Source organism: Gopherus flavomarginatus, chromosome 4 (genome assembly GCF_025201925.1).
Source record: "Gopherus flavomarginatus isolate rGopFla2 chromosome 4, rGopFla2.mat.asm, whole genome shotgun sequence".
NCBI lineage: Eukaryota > Metazoa > Chordata > Testudines > Testudinidae > Gopherus > Gopherus flavomarginatus.
The window spans coordinates 3,250,905-3,266,679 of NC_066620.1; the positions used below are offsets into that span (position 1 = coordinate 3,250,905).

Below are 15,775 nucleotides of genomic sequence, written 5' to 3' on the forward strand. Positions count from 1 at the left end.
CAGGAGAATGGTTGGAATCGTGACTCCTGTGGTCTATTCCTGACATGGGGGGATAGTGTTGTCTAGTGGTTACAGACAGGCTGCCCAAGCACTCTGCACATTCAGTCTGAAAAGTAATGTGGGTCCGTGGATGAGTCTTGGATTTTAATCCTAACTGTGGTGATCTTGTGCAACCTCTCAGATAAGAGGAAGGGTAGTTGTCTTTCTCCAGGGTATGAGGCCTTGGTCAATAAGAAGGACTGACAGGTACATAGAAGCACCAGCAGCCAGTGGAAGAAGCCATTTAACGCCGGTTGCCCTGGCACTGTCTGATACTCCCTCTGTGCTGGCATTGCTATTTCCTTCCCCAGGTCTGTATAACCCCCTGCTCTCCTGGCATGGCAGAACGCCCACATGCTCAGGCACTTAACTCTGCTGCTCTAGGGCTGCCCGACTCCCCCTTCCAGCTGTCTTTTTTCACAATCCTTTCTGAATTTTACTGACCAAACCAACTTCCTGTCCTTGGGAGCCCCACAAGCTCTGCCCTGCCCCCTCCAACTAATGTGTCCTGGGGACCCCAGCCCACCTTCCCTCATCAGGAAGGTCTCCCACGCCTATTGCTCCTGACATTTTGCCCATGTGGTTTGGGGCCAGGGGAGGGTTTGGAGGCAGGATAGGAGGGGACGTGAACAAGTGCCTTCTGAGATTTAACACTGTTCTAATGCTCTGCTGGGAGGCCACAGCTGCGGGAAGCTGGCCTAGAAACCTCACAGGGGTTCCCTGGTGAGATGTGCTGCACAGGAACCTCCCTGGGCTGCTCTGCTTGTTTTAGGAAGCACTAGCTCCGCACTGCAGAATATTTGGCTGCGTGGGCAGATCACAGGGGATTGGCTGACGTTCAGGGAGTGCTGGCCAAGTTGTAAACCCCATTTGATGGACTGCTCAGCTTCAGGGGCTACAATGCTCATGCCGGCGGGTTTGGGTTGCATCGGGGGTTGTCTTGTTTTCCGCTGACTGGCACAGCTGTAACTATAGCAAATAACAGTACAGGCTACCCAAGCGTTAAATATTAGCAATTGGAGGCAGTTCAAACAGAGGCATGTTTAATTGCTTCCTAACAAAAGTCCTAGCCAAAAAACAACCTGCGGTTGTGCTTTTCCAAATGACACAACAAAGGTTTTGTGTTTGAGTCTCGCACTCTCCAGAGCAAACCTGCTCAGCTTACAGGAAAAAGAGAGGGTTTTGCTAACCACCAGTGGCATAAACGCCACCTGAAAGGTGACAGCACTGCTGGGTTCTCTTTGACCCACCCTGCCCTAGAGCAGAGAGGCTCTGCAATCTGGCTGGTGCGCCAGCTAGAAAATAGAATCAACGCCTCTCTCTCAGAGCTAATGGTACCTTAGGTACAAGTAATCATGACTAGCTCACATTTATAATGTGCAAAACAGAATAAAGGCCAAACTGGTAATATAGATACATGGTGCTTTAAAAGGGCCAGGTTCGCCCATGCAGTCATGAGCCAGATCAGCTGGCAGGAACATCTAACACGTCACACCTGTTCTTCAGTCCCTACGGTAGCCTGAGCTGGCAGCAAAACCAGCATAGTGCAAGACTGGGAAGAAAGAAACTACTTCTCTGGGCTACGCTTTAGGGAAGGGCCACGTCGGGCCCCTGGTGTGTGAAATCCAACCCTCACAGCATGCCTATGCCCACCATAAAGAAGCGAGTCAGACAGGTTCGGGAGCTCATAGAATGTGAAAGAACTGCGTAAAGAGCCTGGCCTGTGCAGTCCCAGCTCCACAGGAGAATTTATTTTACAGAGCAACACTTCGGTTATGGGACTGGGCACTGTCTTGTCCCAGGAAGCAAACGGAGAGGAACACCCAATACTCTCCTCCAGCCGCATGGGAACAGGCATAGTCCATCATAAAAAAGGCAGGTCTTGCTGTGAAATGGGCCACGGGCTCTCTCTGATATTACCTCCTGGGGAAGCCATTCAAGCTTCTTCTCTGCTGCACCCCCGTGAGGTGGTTGAACGCCATGAAGGACACAATCTCCTGGCTTGTTTGCTGGTACCTATCTCTCCAGCCGTACACCTTCAAAATTCAGCACAGAGCCAGAAAAGTTCACCGAAATGCTGACCTTTGCTCTGGGGAGCAGGGGAAGCAAGCCGATGGTCCTGGCACCCTGGGTTCCATCTTGGGGGGAGTGCATGATTGGGTGTACAAGCCCCACACTGGGCAGCAAGAGGTGAAGTAGCTGCTCTGGGCTCAGTCCTGCCCCACTGCACCTGCAGGAGATGCACCGCCTGGCAGAGGAGTTGAAGGGGAGCAGAACAGCTCGGCTGTGGCCAGGCCAGTGAAGAGAGGTTCTGCAACTCAGCATCTGAGAAAAGGGCTGAGAGAAGGCAGGATCTCCCCCATCCACAGCTGCCCAAAGGTCCCTCCTTGGGGGAAGGGAGGACCAATGTCTGATGGACCCTGCACAGGAGGCATTTCTCCTCCTACCCCAGTCAGTGGTGATTACCCAGCTGTGGTTAAGGACTGGCCCTGAAGGGGAGAGGCTGGGAACTGACCTGGCCCAAGGCACAAGAGAAGGCAGCCGCCACCCCAAGAGGGAGAAAGCTACCACACCATGCCTGGCCACGAAGAGGTGCCATCTGGTGAGCTAATGCCCCTCTGCTCTCTGCTGTTAGCCTGGGATCTTTGGGCAATAGCCGGGTGGTAGGAAGTGGCAGTCTCCACAACCAAAACTGCCCCTCACCCCACCCCACCCCACCCCCATGTATTGAAAGGACTAAGCCCCTGACCACTAGGCAATGCTCCCTACGGGTAAAGACCATCACAGGGCTACAGCCATAAGGGTAACTGTCCCAATACAGATCCCGGGAGCATGACTGAGGGATGAGCCCTGGGCTCTCCCCGGGAGGCTAGTGCGTGAGTATCACACGTCTCCCTTAATGCACCACAGGCCTGACCTGCCCAACACTGCACTCCTGCAGCCCTGCACATCAGCCCTCATCCGGCCTCATGCAACCACTACTTAGTGACATGCTCCCCAGCAGAGTTTGCCAGCTCAGCCAGTCATGCAGTTTTGGAGCAGGGAAGCAGGACAGGGTCAGGTGAGGGGCTGTCCTCTTTGTTCCAGCTGAGGGAGAGCCCCTTCTTTCCTGCCCCAGTACCAGCTCCTTTCCCTGCTAACTGAGGCCTTGTTGCCTGGTGGCCTGACTAATTCAATCTGCCCCTGTCTGGTTCCTTCTAGCCCTTGGGGGACTACCCTTCTCCAGCTGAAAGGTCCTACCCTGGCAGCTGGGACACCAGACACCTGTGGTCCTCTGCCCTCTTGGCTGCTCTGCCTCCAGCGGAGTGGGCTGGGCCAGCCCCCCAGTCCAGTGGGTGGTGCAGTGCTGGCTGCAGAGGGGATTTGGGTTTTGCTTTGCTCACATGCCGTTGGCATCCCTGAGTTCCAGACACCGGTGTTGGGCCCCAGCCAGCTGGAGCTGGCCTTCAGTGTCAGGAGAGGCAAAAGCACAGTAAATTGGGGGCTTGGATTTGCCTTCTGGTTTGGCGCATGTTGGGAGGCAGGAGCAGGAGGGTGGTTTCAAGCTTTCCTTCCCAGCTAGGTGGGCTAGAAACGGACGACTCCTTTTAATGAAAGCTGCGGTTCTGAGGGTACCCCAGCACCCACACTTGGCATGCATCACTGCCGCCCGGGGGAGGGGTTGTCCATTGGCCAGGGCCTGCCCCATCACCAGCAGCACCAGGCTGGAGCGGGGACAGCTCTGTGGGAGTTGGGCGCTGTGCCCAGGGGCAGGGGAATGGTGGCAGGGTTGGCTGAGCAGGGGAACAGCAGGAGCCCCTGCGCAGAGTAGGGTGACCAGCTGTCCCAATTTTATAGGGACTGTCCCAATATTTGGGGCTTTTTCTTATGTAGGTGCCTATTACCCCTCCATCCCCGTCCCAATTTTTCACACTGGTCACCCTAGTGCAGAACAGCCGTGCGAGTCCCTTGGAAGGTCTACTAGTGCGTTGTGCGTGCAGATTCAGAAGAGCCTGTTCTGCCCCAGCTGCAGAGCACCCAGTGTGAGGGCTGTGTGCACCCATTTCACTAGTGAATTACCAGTGGGCAGCCCCCTTGCATGCACCCTGCAACATGCCTCCCCTCTGCAGTGAGGCCAGAGGTGGGCTGCTCCCCCTGTGCCAGGGATAGGGTTAACAGCGCTGGGGCTGGGCTCCGCAGTACTCTCTCAGGGTGCAGCCACTAACCACGTAGGGAGGCGGGGGCTGTGCTTTGTATTCCGCTCATGAGCGAGTGGCTAGTTGGTGAGATGAATGAGTCTCGTGTGGCTCTGCCTTGGGCACCTGCTGCTGCCTCTCTCCGTTTGTGCTCCAGCTCTGCCAGCCGGGAGAGATGAGGGCTGTCCCAAGCTACTGGCTGGCCTCCCCTGCCTGGCACCAGGGGCACCCCAGGGGTGCAATGCCTCTTGCTCAGGCTAGCTCTGATCCTCCTGCTGTAGAGACCCAGAGGTCTCAGGCTAGATGGCTGCATAAGGGAGAGAACTGGGTCTCCTGTTAACCAGACCACATCTCCATGGAAACAAATAACCAGGGAACAAGCAGAGGGGTGAGAGCTCAGAAGTCCCAGGGGTCAGCAGAAGATGGGTATGGTGGGAGCGGGGAAGGCTCTGGGACTGAGCCATGGGCTGCAGAGAATGGTAAGTCAGTGAGTGACAATTCCTGTTACTAAGCATCTCCCCAAGGCCTGGCCCAGCTCAAAGCTGGAGCTGGAGTCTGGCAGGATCTTCCCAGGATGTGGCAGGGAGCCTGTGGAAGAGCTGTGGAGGCTGCCTTTCCAGCTCATGTGACCTGTGTCTCCAAGGCTTGGGACCTGCCCAGAGCCCTGGCCAGAGGCTGGGCAGCTATAGCAAAGCTGCTGATGAGATGACATGATGTGTAAGTGCTGGACCCTGCACAAAGGGTTAAATGCTGACACCTGGCCCAAGGGGGCTTTGATAAATTGGGAATATTTTTATGAATCCTCTCTGTGCCCCCGTTTCCCTTATATGCCGCACTGTCACCCAGTGGTGGGAAGGGGCTGTTTGCTCCCCGTGCAGGCTAGGAGACACAGGGATACGTGGTGTCTAGCTCTCTGCGGCTTGGTCCGCAGATCAATGGACCATTTGAAAAGACAACAGAAAATCCCATTGCCCAGACATTGACACTTAGCAGCCAATGGCCCAGAAGGATTTGGATCTCCCCACCGCTCAGCAGGGAGGCTGAGCAATAATCCCCAGCTGGAGAGCAAGGAGTGGGAAGGTGGGGGACAAGAGATGGCTGCCAGAAGGAGTCAGGGCTTTCACCTGGAGTCCGACGGAGAAGGTCAGACAGAGGGACAGACGTAGCTTGAGCCTGGGGCTCCCTGCAGCTCGGCTGGGCTCTGGGCTAACCAGAATGGCCTATGCTTTCGTCTCCGCTTCTCTGGACAACCCCAAGGACTTCCTGTGCTCTGCTCCAGTTAACAAATAAACCCGACTATTGACAAGGCTGCATGAGTCTCACTGCAAATGCTTGGTGAGATGCATGAATCCCTGCAGAGAAGACACGTCTCCCTCAAGGTCTGTCTCAGCTGGACGGAGCTCACGCTGGGAAGCAGGGTGCTGTAGGCCCAGAGGTCCTGTCTAAGGAGGAGGTGAAGCCGTGTGGCTTACCTGGAGGAAGAGCAAGACCCTTAGGGGGCAGGGCCAATGAGAGGGGGGGAAGCCGGTACAAATTACTGCGGCCCGGCGGTCCAGAAGGGGGCCCGGGGCCCAGCTTCATCGGCCCTGTTTAGCCAGTCCGCCCTTGCTGGGGGGCCCGAAAAAATTTTTTCACTGAGGCCCGAACCCTCTCTCAGCAGCCCTGCTAGGGGGTCTGGCACGCCACAGGGATTCCTCCTAGAGACTCTTCCAAAGCTGGAGCCGTAACACCAATGCATCGGATCCATGACAGCAGCCCAGCTGGGGACGGTTGTAAATGGGATCATGGGGGATTTAGCAGGGAACTAGCAGAGGAGCTGCTTCCAGTGGACACTGGCTCTAGTCATGTCCACCTGAAGCCCCTTGGCTTGCAGAGCATCTGGCCCCCGAGGAGGGTTAATGGCCTGGCCAGGTGGAACTGGGCCATGCCATCTGGGGCTGGTGGGCTAAGCAGTTTCCCCGGTGGAATGGACAGGGCCCAGCCAGCAGAGAAGAATGGAGAGTGCTGAGCAGGTAGGAGAGAGCTGGACTTTGTGGGATCTTAGCTGGACTTCCTGCACGTCATATGGCCGATGCCCCAGGCTGTGTGGGCATGCTGTGCCGACACTGAAAATACCCTGGGTGTGTCACACGGAAACTGAACCACCTCAAACCTGCTACCACCCCGCAACCTCTGAGAGCAGCCCCCTCCCACAGCCAGCACCCCAAACGCCATCCCCTCCCAGAGCCAGCTCCCCTCCCACAGCCAGCTCCCCACACACCATCCCCTCCCAGAGCCAGCTCCCCTGCCACACAGCCAGCTCCCCACACACCAGCCCCTCCCAGAGCCAGCTCCCCTGCCACACAGCCAGCTCCCCACACGCCAGCCCCTCCTAGAGCCAGCTCCCCAGCCACACAGCCAGCTCCCCACACACCATCCCCTCCCAGAGCCAGCTCCCCTGCCACACAGCCAGCTCCCCACACACCAGCCCCTCCCAGAGCCAGCTCCCCTGCCACACAGCCAGCTCCCCACATGCCATCCCCTCCCAGAGCCAGCTCCCCTGCCACACAGCCAGCTGCCCACACGCCATCCCCTCCCAGAGCCAGCTCCCCTGCCACACAGCCAGCTCCCCACACGCCATCCCCTCCCAGAGCCAGCTCCCCTCCCACAGCCAGCTGCCCACACGCCATCCCCTCCCAGAGCCAGCTCCCCTGCCACACAGCCAGCTGCCCACACGCCATCCCCTCCCAGAGCCAGCTCCCCTGCCACACAGCCAGCTCCCCACACGCCATCCCCTCCCAGAGCCAGCTCCCCTCCCACAGCCAGCACCCCAAACGCCATCCCCTCCCACAGCCAGCTCCCCACACACCAGCCCCTCCCAGAGCCAGCTCCCCTGCCACACAGCCAGCTCCCCACACGCCATCCCCTCCCAGAGCCAGCTCCCCTCCCACAGCCAGCACCCCACATGCCATCCCCTCCCAGAGCCAGCTCCCCTGCCACACAGCCAGCTCCCCACACACCAGCCCCTCCCAGAGCCAGCTCCCCTCCCACAGCCAGCACCCCACACGCCATCCCCTCCCAGAGCCAGCTCCCCTGCCACACAGCCAGCACCCCACACGCCATCCCCTCCCAGAGCCAGCTCCCCTGCCACACAGCCAGCTCCCCACACACCAGCCCCTCCCAGAGCCAGCTCCCCTCCCACAGCCAGCTCCCCACACGCCATCCCCTCCCAGAGCCAGCTCCCCTGCCACACAGCCAGCTCCCCACACACCAGCCCCTCCCAGAGCCAGCTCCCCTCCCACAGCCAGCACCCCACACGCCAGCCCCTCCCACAGCCAGTTCCCCACACACCAGCCCCTCCCAGAGCCAGCTCCCCTGCCACACAGCCAGCTCCCCACACACCAGCCCCTCCCAGAGCCAGCTCCCATGCCACAGCCAGCACCCCACACGCCAGCCCCTCCCAGAGCCAGCTCCCCTGCCACACAGCCAGCTCCCCACACGCCAGCCCCTCCCAGAGCCAGCTCCCCTGCCACACAGCCAGCTCCCCACACACCAGCCCCTCCCAGAGCCAGCTCCCCACACACCAGCCCCTCCCAGAGCCAGCTCCCCAGCCACACAGCCAGCTCCCCACACGCCAGCCCCTCCCAGAGCCAGCTCCCCTGCCAACAGCCAGCTCCCCACACGCCAGCCCCTCCCTTTGAGCTTTGATCCGTGAGTTGCTGAAGACCCCAAGGCTCTAGCCCATGGGGCTCTGATGAGCTGTGCTGTCTGAAGTCTCGGGAGTGGTTAATTGCTCCCTGGCGGTGAGAGGCAGAGCTGAGCTCAGCTAAGCAGCGAAGACTGGGTATAAAAAGTCACTTGCGAGGTGAACTAAAGAGCCACAAGCAGAGGCAGCTAACGGGAGATTCGGAGGGAGTTTGGCATGGGATAGGCTTTCCTTCCAGGTTCAGCTCTGTGTAGGGTGACCAGACAGCAAATGTGAGAAATCAGGACAGGGGGTGGGGGATAATGGGAACCTATATAAGAACAAGACCCAAAAATTGGGACTGTCCCTATAAAATCAGGACATCTGGTCACTCTAGCTCTGTGTGTGATATCAAGATAGCCAGCAACGGAACAATGGTGGTGATCTGCAGCGGAGTGCCACACTCTCATTCCTGCCTGAAGCCAGGAGGGATTTCCTGGGCATGAAGTGCAAGTGGGTGACCGTGCCAGAGCAGAAGATTCTTGGACTGAAGGGGCAAGCTGAGACACTACTAAGAATCAGAGAAGCCGAGGAGCTTCTAGACAACCAGATTTGGGAAACACCAGTACTCCAAGTTCAATGAAGAATGGAGCTGACCACCAAGGAATGGGTGACAGTGGGAGTCAGACAGGAGACCTGGCAGTTCATAATTGCCAGAGGAAGAGGTCACAACGTCTTTCTGTATAGATGGAGAAAGATGAGGATGTGCAAACGGGGGCCAGCAGACAGAAGAGAAGCAGGAGGAATTACACACAGCTGGGAGTTTCAAACAATATTGGTTCTTCAAAATGGAAATTACGGAAGATGCCTCTCAAGATCCAGCAGGTCCCAGGGAACAAAGAGTTGTACAGGTCATGCGTGCAGATGGCAGCTCAGCCCAACGTATAAGAAAAGCAAGTTTACCTGCAAAGAATTCTCCAGCCATCCAAGGAAGACAGACGATCCTTGCTGGAGATTCAATACTCAGAAGAATGGAAAGAATGTGCTTTATCTATTAGGACTTTGATCCATAAGCATTCAAGGTCATTTTCTTCTGAGTGATCAGTGATTCGGAGCAGGTAATGCCATTTCTGACAGAGTGTCACACCCGCTCCCCTTTTGCCCATTCGATCCTTCCTAACTAGGTTATAAACATTGATTTTAACATTCCAGTGGTGCCAAGCATCCCGCCAGGTTTCATTAATCCCAACTAGATTGAATTTATGCTCATAAATGAGCAATCCAATTTCTCATTTGTTACCCAGGCTCCTAGCATTAGTGTATAGGCAATTAAATAATTCCTTCTCTTCCTGTCCTTTGGTGTCTTGATTAATTTTCTTCTCAACATATCAGTTTTGCGCTAACTCAGTGCTCATATCTTCTATCTTTCAACCCTCCCCTTTTGCTATTAATTTAACACCGTCCTGACTACTCTATCCAGCCTGTCCCTGAGGAGATTGGTCCCCCTTCCATGCAGGTGGAGGCCATCCAAACTATGCAACCCCTTTTCCCCATAGAAGGTGGACCAATGTTCCACAAAACCCAAACCCTCCACCCTACACCACTTACCTAAACAGCAATTCACTTCTAGAATATTCTGTCTTCCTTTGTTCATGGGACTGGAAGGATCTCAGAAGGTTGCTTGGACATTCTTCTTCAGCACGCTTCCAATTTCCCTGAAATCCCCTGTTGTTTGTGAGATATCCTGTGACGCAGTGGCATTAGTGCCAATATGAACCACCAGCAGTGGATCCTTGCCCATAGACTTCATGAGACTATCCAATCTTAGAGTGACAGCTTGTGTCTTGGCTCTGAGAAGGAGGCGTACTGTCCTACTGTCTGCCTGCCCCGTCCGTCCCTAAGCTGCAACAAATGGGTTATAAGAAATTGAGGTCTTACACAACCAATCATGTTGCAGGGCTGTGTCTTGGGCACCCTTTGATCCAGTGATCCCAAAGGTGCCCCACACTCTCCCCTGGGCCCTGAACTAGCAGACCCCTTTCCAATCTGACTGGGGGCGCAGGCTTCAGAGAGGATGGAAAATTCAAACAGAAGCCGTGTTGCTACCTTAACAATGAGCCAGCTCTTGTTGTCCCATAATCCTATCCCCCTGCTCTCCCACCTTCTGTCAGCCCTCACAGAGAGCAGAACCCACGCTCATCACGACTGGCCTCCACACAAGCAGCAGCTGCTCACAGACGCCAGGAGACTGCAGGGCTTGGACTCTCGTTTATTGGAAAAAGGAAGATGCTCATGAAGAAGGCCCACAAGCCAGTGAGTCCCATTGGGCGTCTGGGGGCTGGGCAGCTCCAGCACCACTGCCCTGGGGGATCCTGCACTCCCGAAGAGGGAACAGGCAGCAGAGTATGTGTGTTGGGGGGAACGTGTGGGCGTGCAGAGAGAGGGGCCCAGGAGACTCAATCGAGGGCAGAACGGGTGCCCTCCGGCACTGTTAGATTCCTCGGCTGACTCTGACCTCACAGTGACTGTGCAGGGAGTCCACTCAGATTGTGTCCCCCCAGGACATTCCCAGCAGGCCCATCACAGAGCCATCACACTACGACACCCTCGCAATTGAAGGAATACAGGGGAGCAAGCAGGGATAGACCCTGTCGCCTGGCACTGCCTGTTCCCCTTCGATAGCCTCTCTACAGGGTCCGCCAGCTGGCCTCGGGGGCTGGCTACCATTGGCTGTTCCCCAGCCCCATGCTCAGCTAGGATGTGACTGGTCAGTTTGTCCGTGCAAAGCAAGGAGGGGTCGCTCACAGACTTCCTGGAGAAACCAACATTGGGTGGGGGCTCGGCAAGCACCGGTACTCTGCCATTGTTAGGGTCCAACCCCAAACAGAGGTATCACTCTATGCCCAGTCTGCGGTGCCTGCCTCAGGTCACGTGTTCTCTGGGCCCAGCGCTTCGGGGCCGGGCGTCTGGTTCTGGGATTTCAACAGCTGCAGGGCAGGCTGGGGCGTGACGCTGTGCTGGGGCTCGGCGTTGAACCCCGCCGGCTCGCGTCGCAGCTGCTTCTGGTACTGCACAAACATACAGAGCTTCAGCACGATGGCCAACACATTCTTGCCCATGAAGATGCCCGAAACCCGGGCATCCCGGAAGAAGACCATGTTGCTCCCCCGGATGAAGAGGGTGGCAATGTTGACAGTGAGCAGGCTCAGCAGGGGATAAAGCATCATCCGGTGCGGCACGATGTTGAACCCTTGCATGCTGATCTCGCACAGGGACACGCAAGGGAGAGTCAAGAGCAAAATGTAGCAGTAGAAGAACATCAGGCCCTCGGCCCAGAGGGGCAGCCCTTTCTTCTGGGGCTCCCACAGGTTGGCCTGGATGTCCAGCACGTCCAGCATGTCAATGATGACCCAGAAGAGGCGGTTGCGGAGGTCCTCCTTCTTCTTGAATGTCCGGACGTAGTCCATGTGCTCAGTGGCCACCAGCAGCACATAGAGGGCTGGGATGCAGACGGACAGCAGCAGGGTCAGGGCTTTGCGTGCCAGAAGGTCCAGGCTCTTCCGGTCAGCCTTGTAGTTCTGGTAAACAAAGTAGACCTTGATCTCCAACACGAAGACATAAAGGAACCAGAGGATCATGGCGTAACCGCGCTTGGCTGTCCTCACCTCGGCCCCAACCCAGACCGCCATGTACCGGAGCACCAGTAGGAAGCAGACGTCGCCCACCGAGACCATGATGCAGATGCCCAGTTTCCTGGAGCCTTGGTTCTGCTCCACCAGGTAAGCATCCATCAGCACTAAGCTGCTCATGATGAGGACAGTGGAAAGGCAGGCATGGGGCTTGTTGACGGGCGGTGGGGGAACCATCCTGGAAGGAGGAACACACGGGCAGTCAGGCAGCTCCTTTGCTGTAGGGCTCTCTCTGCTCTGGGTGGTGGTCAAATCTCCCCTGCCTTGATGAGCAGCACATTCCTCCCTGCCACTTCTCTCCCAATCAGCTGTGGGCAGCAGGGGGAGGGGTGCTGCTTTGCATTGTTAAGGTCATTCCCCCCAACAGCATCCCTGTGCCTGGTCCCCCTCTGCCCCCCCAACAGCATCCCTGTGCCCCCCATCATACCCCTGCCAACCCACCCTCCGCCCCACACAGCATCCCTGTGCCAGGTCCCCTGTGCCCCCCCATACCATACTAACCCACAGTGCAATTAAAACTGTGATTAATCATGACTATTTTTTAAAATCTAGTTAATTTGTTTTGCGTTAATCGCTTGCATTAACTGCAATTAATTGACAGCCCTAATTGCCAGTGACAGAGAATCCACCATGACGCTTGGTAAATTGCCCCAATGGTTAATTACCCTCATGGTTAATTTGTCTGAATTTGTCTAGTTTCAATTTCCAGCCATTGCATCTTGTTAGACTTTTGTCTGCTACAACGAAGAGCCCGTCATCAAATTTTTGTTCAAGTCAAGACTGTGATCACGAAATAGCAAACTGGTTTTCAGTGTCTCTGTATGTGAACTTTGGAGATGATGCAAAACTCTGCATTAAACAAACCCCTTGACACCCTTAGCATCGATGCAGCTGTTACTGCTCCAGGTTTCTGTTTCCCCACTGACCCTTGTAGAGGCACCTTATTTTGTTCTGAGGCCTTGAATGTGTCGGCACAATTCACTAGTCTTTAACACGCGTGAATGTGAAGGGGTGATACTGGATAAATGTCTTGTGGTGTCACTTGGCCTTGTGACACTCAAGGACCTCGATTTGATACAACCCTCTCGTGCCCAGACCGCTCATGCTGTGCACAGAGAAACCGAGAGCACGGATTCGAACAGCCAGGGCACCAAGCCTCACATCCAGGCTGTTGTGATCTGGGCCCTGTGTTTTAGCGTAGTGCTCTGGATTCCTCGACTGTTGGGGCATGGAAGCATTGCCTGATACGTCCCCCTGTCCCCCTCCTCCTCCGTCGTCTGTGCAGAGCACTGTCCTCCTCAGGTACCAGGGAGGATGCCACCCCTCCCCCAGGTCCGTCCCTCTTTCTGGCCTGGGCCCAGCACTAGTGCAGCTGCTGCGGCTTGCTGCACGGGGAAAAGAGGAGGAGCAGAGCCAGGATCCTGACTGCTGCTGCTCCGCAGCTGCTCTGGAGAGAAGCCAGCACCAGGGCTGAGACTGGAGGAGGAGGGCAGTGTGTTTGTCTCAGTGGAGGCACCAAAGCCCCCTGTGAACCGACATGGCTGGCAACTACGCCTGGTGCAGTCTGAGGCTATGGATGGTATGGGCACAGCATGCTGAGCCACACTCCGCCTGGCAGAGGTCTCTGTTGGGCTCTGCTGAGCACCTGTGCCCAGAGAAAAATAGCCTGAGATCATGCAGTTAAAGGCGATGGCATAATGCGTGTGCCCAAGGGGGCACAGTCCAGATTGCAGAGGTAAACGGACGTCCTCCAGTGCATGGGCTGGGGGGAGGGATCCAGCAGGGGCCTTGGCTTGGTCTATGCTCATTTAGTGTTTTCACCTGTGATCTGGAAGTGAGCGGTGAGCAACAGGTGACACTAAATGGGGAACTGTGATCAACAGTCAAAATGAGCCCGAGGGACCCAGCAAAATTAACACCGTGGGCAGAAATGACCAAGCTGAGATGCAGCTGGGATGGACGCAGCTACCCCAGCTGGGGAGAACAAGCTAAGCCACCTCCCATCAATGGGAGAAACCAGCCTAGGAGCCAGAACAGCTGAGAGCCAACGCCCTTGCTACACTAGCCTTTCCCCTTATACTTTCCCTTCATTCCCACCACTGGGGCAGCCCCCATTTCCTCCCACATGGGAGCCGCGGTGCCATGCAGGCTGCTCCCAGCCAGGTTAGCCGAGATGTGGTTAAAAACCAGCAGCTGCCACTGGAGGAGCTGAACCCGGCAGCCCAGCAATGGTGGAGACGTGTCAGGTAAAGGCAGAGCCCTGGGGGTGACAGTCAGCACAGACACCAGCCGGAAATGCAATGGGGCAGATAATGGGCAATGTGACTGAGGGCTGCAGGCCCAGAGGCAGCCCCTTGCTGAGCAGGGGACAGCCCCTGAATCTGCAGCTGGGCCAGGCCCAGCCCCTTCCACTGTGGGCACCGCATTACCAGAAAAATGCTGACATCCGGAGGGAATTGAGAGAAGGGGCACAGCATGATCGGAGACTAAAGGGTTAAAGAGTTCAGTCGGTCCAGCTCAGCTAAGCAAGGGCAGACATATTGTGGCTGTGAGAGGAGGCGACAGAGAGTCCCTGCCGCAGAGCGGCTTTCTCCTGGGGAACTGACTTCCCAGGGGCAGGAGCCCCCCAGTGCCTGGGCCATTGCAAACCTGCCGGGCCACAGCCCCGGAGAACAGCCCATAGGGCCTGTCCTACACTGTCCAGCTCTAATATATGTCACTTGATCTATGCCTCTCCTCTGGCCACGGCCACACTCCCGTCCCCACCGAACCCCGGCTGCCCAGATGCACCAGTACTCCGACCCCCGCTTGTCCTACACTGTCCAGCTCTAATATATGTCACTTGATCCTATGCCTCTCCTCTGGCCATGGCCACACTCCCGTCCCCACCGAACCCCGGCTGCCCAGATCCACCAGTACTCCGATCCCTGCTTGTCCTACACTGTCCAGCTCTAATATATGTCACTTGATCTATGCCTCTCCTCTGGCCATGGCCACACCCCCGTCCCCACCGAACCTCGGCTGCCCAGATGCACCAGTTCTCCAGCCCCCAATGTGTCGACCAGCTCTTGGGGCCAGAGCTCCTGGAGCACCAGCCCGCCTCTTTGGCCATGGCTCCGTGGTGCCCCACCAGCTCCTGGGCCCGCACTACTGGTGCAGACTGGCCAGGGCACAAGCTCCGATTCCCTTGCAGACATTTGGCATCTTCCTAGCTGATACTAACACCATCAGAGCCGGGACGCCCAGGCCAGGAGAGACGCGGCTGTGCCAGTGCCAAGCAGCCCACATGGGACAAGACTTCATCCAACCCCCTATTTCCCCCCATGAATGCACACACACAGCAGGACAGGGGCCAGTGCCCTCTGCTTCTCTGCCTGCCCTCCTCAGTGTCACCAGCCCAGCCAGCCCCACCAAGGCAGCTGGCACCCTGGGGCACCAGCGGAGATGGCTGCCTATCCACCAGGGCCCCCCTGTCTCTGCCCTGTACAGGGGGCAGGCTAGGGGGGTCTCTGCCCTGCCAGGCCAGGGCAGCAGGTTCAGGTCTGCCCCAGCCCCGAGTCACTCGCTCTCCTGCATGGTTTGGGGGCGGGGGGCAATTCCCAGCCGGGCCGGCCGCTGGGAAGGGGGAGCCGAGCGCGGAGCGGGGCTTTACCTAGCGCCAGTCTCCTCCGCGATGCTGCTTCCCCTGAGCGGCCAGCGCCTGCTCCCGGTCTGGGTGGCCGGAGCCGAGCCGGAGCCGGAGCCGCGGCCGTGCGCTCCCAGCCGCGCAGGGCGCCGGATCTCTCCGCTGCTGCGGGCCCCTCCGAGCCGGCGGAGGCCGGGCGCGGGCAGGCAGCTGCCGGCGGCTCCTGGGCTCTCCCTGCAGCGGGACCCCGGGGCGCGCAGCGAGCCGGGGCGGGGACAGCGGCCGCGGCGCAGCCAGGTCCATGCCCGGCCCCGGGGCCCTGGTGCTGCGGCTGTAGCGCGGCCCGGCTCGGCTGCGCGCTCCCCGGCTGCCTGCGCGCTGGCCCCGCGGAGCTCAGCGCCCCGGCTCGGCACCGTCCCAGGCGCTGCCCCGCCGGCCGCTCGCCGCCCGGCCCGGCCCCTGTCCGCCGGCCGGCTCGCGGGGCCGCCCCGGGGAGGCCGCGGTGGGTGGGTCCTGCCGGGGAGGGGTCACAGCTGTTCCCGCGTGGGGCCGGCGCGGGGGGGTCTGGCTGCAGCTGCCTGGC

At 57.9% G+C, this 15,775-nt stretch overlaps 1 protein-coding gene across 1 annotated transcript; it reads right to left on the reverse strand.

Moving 5' to 3' along the window:
• Window positions 1–10,131: 10,131 nt before the first annotated feature.
• On the reverse strand, window positions 10,132–15,298 carry LOC127049885 (transmembrane protein 121-like). The gene is made up of 2 exons (XM_050951246.1): window positions 15,220–15,298; window positions 10,132–11,745 (listed from the first exon to the last, which is right to left on the reverse strand). The coding sequence occupies exon 2, from the start codon at window positions 11,742–11,744 to the stop codon at window positions 10,806–10,808; it is 939 nt and encodes a 312-aa protein (XP_050807203.1). The 5' UTR covers window position 11,745; window positions 15,220–15,298; the 3' UTR covers window positions 10,132–10,805.
• Window positions 15,299–15,775: the final 477 nt, after the last annotated feature.

Excerpts from the sequence above, each read along its gene's own strand:
- LOC127049885 (XM_050951246.1), bottom strand. The coding sequence starts at position 11,744 with ATGGTTCCCCCACCGCCCGTCAACAAGCCCCATGCCTGCCTTTCCACT.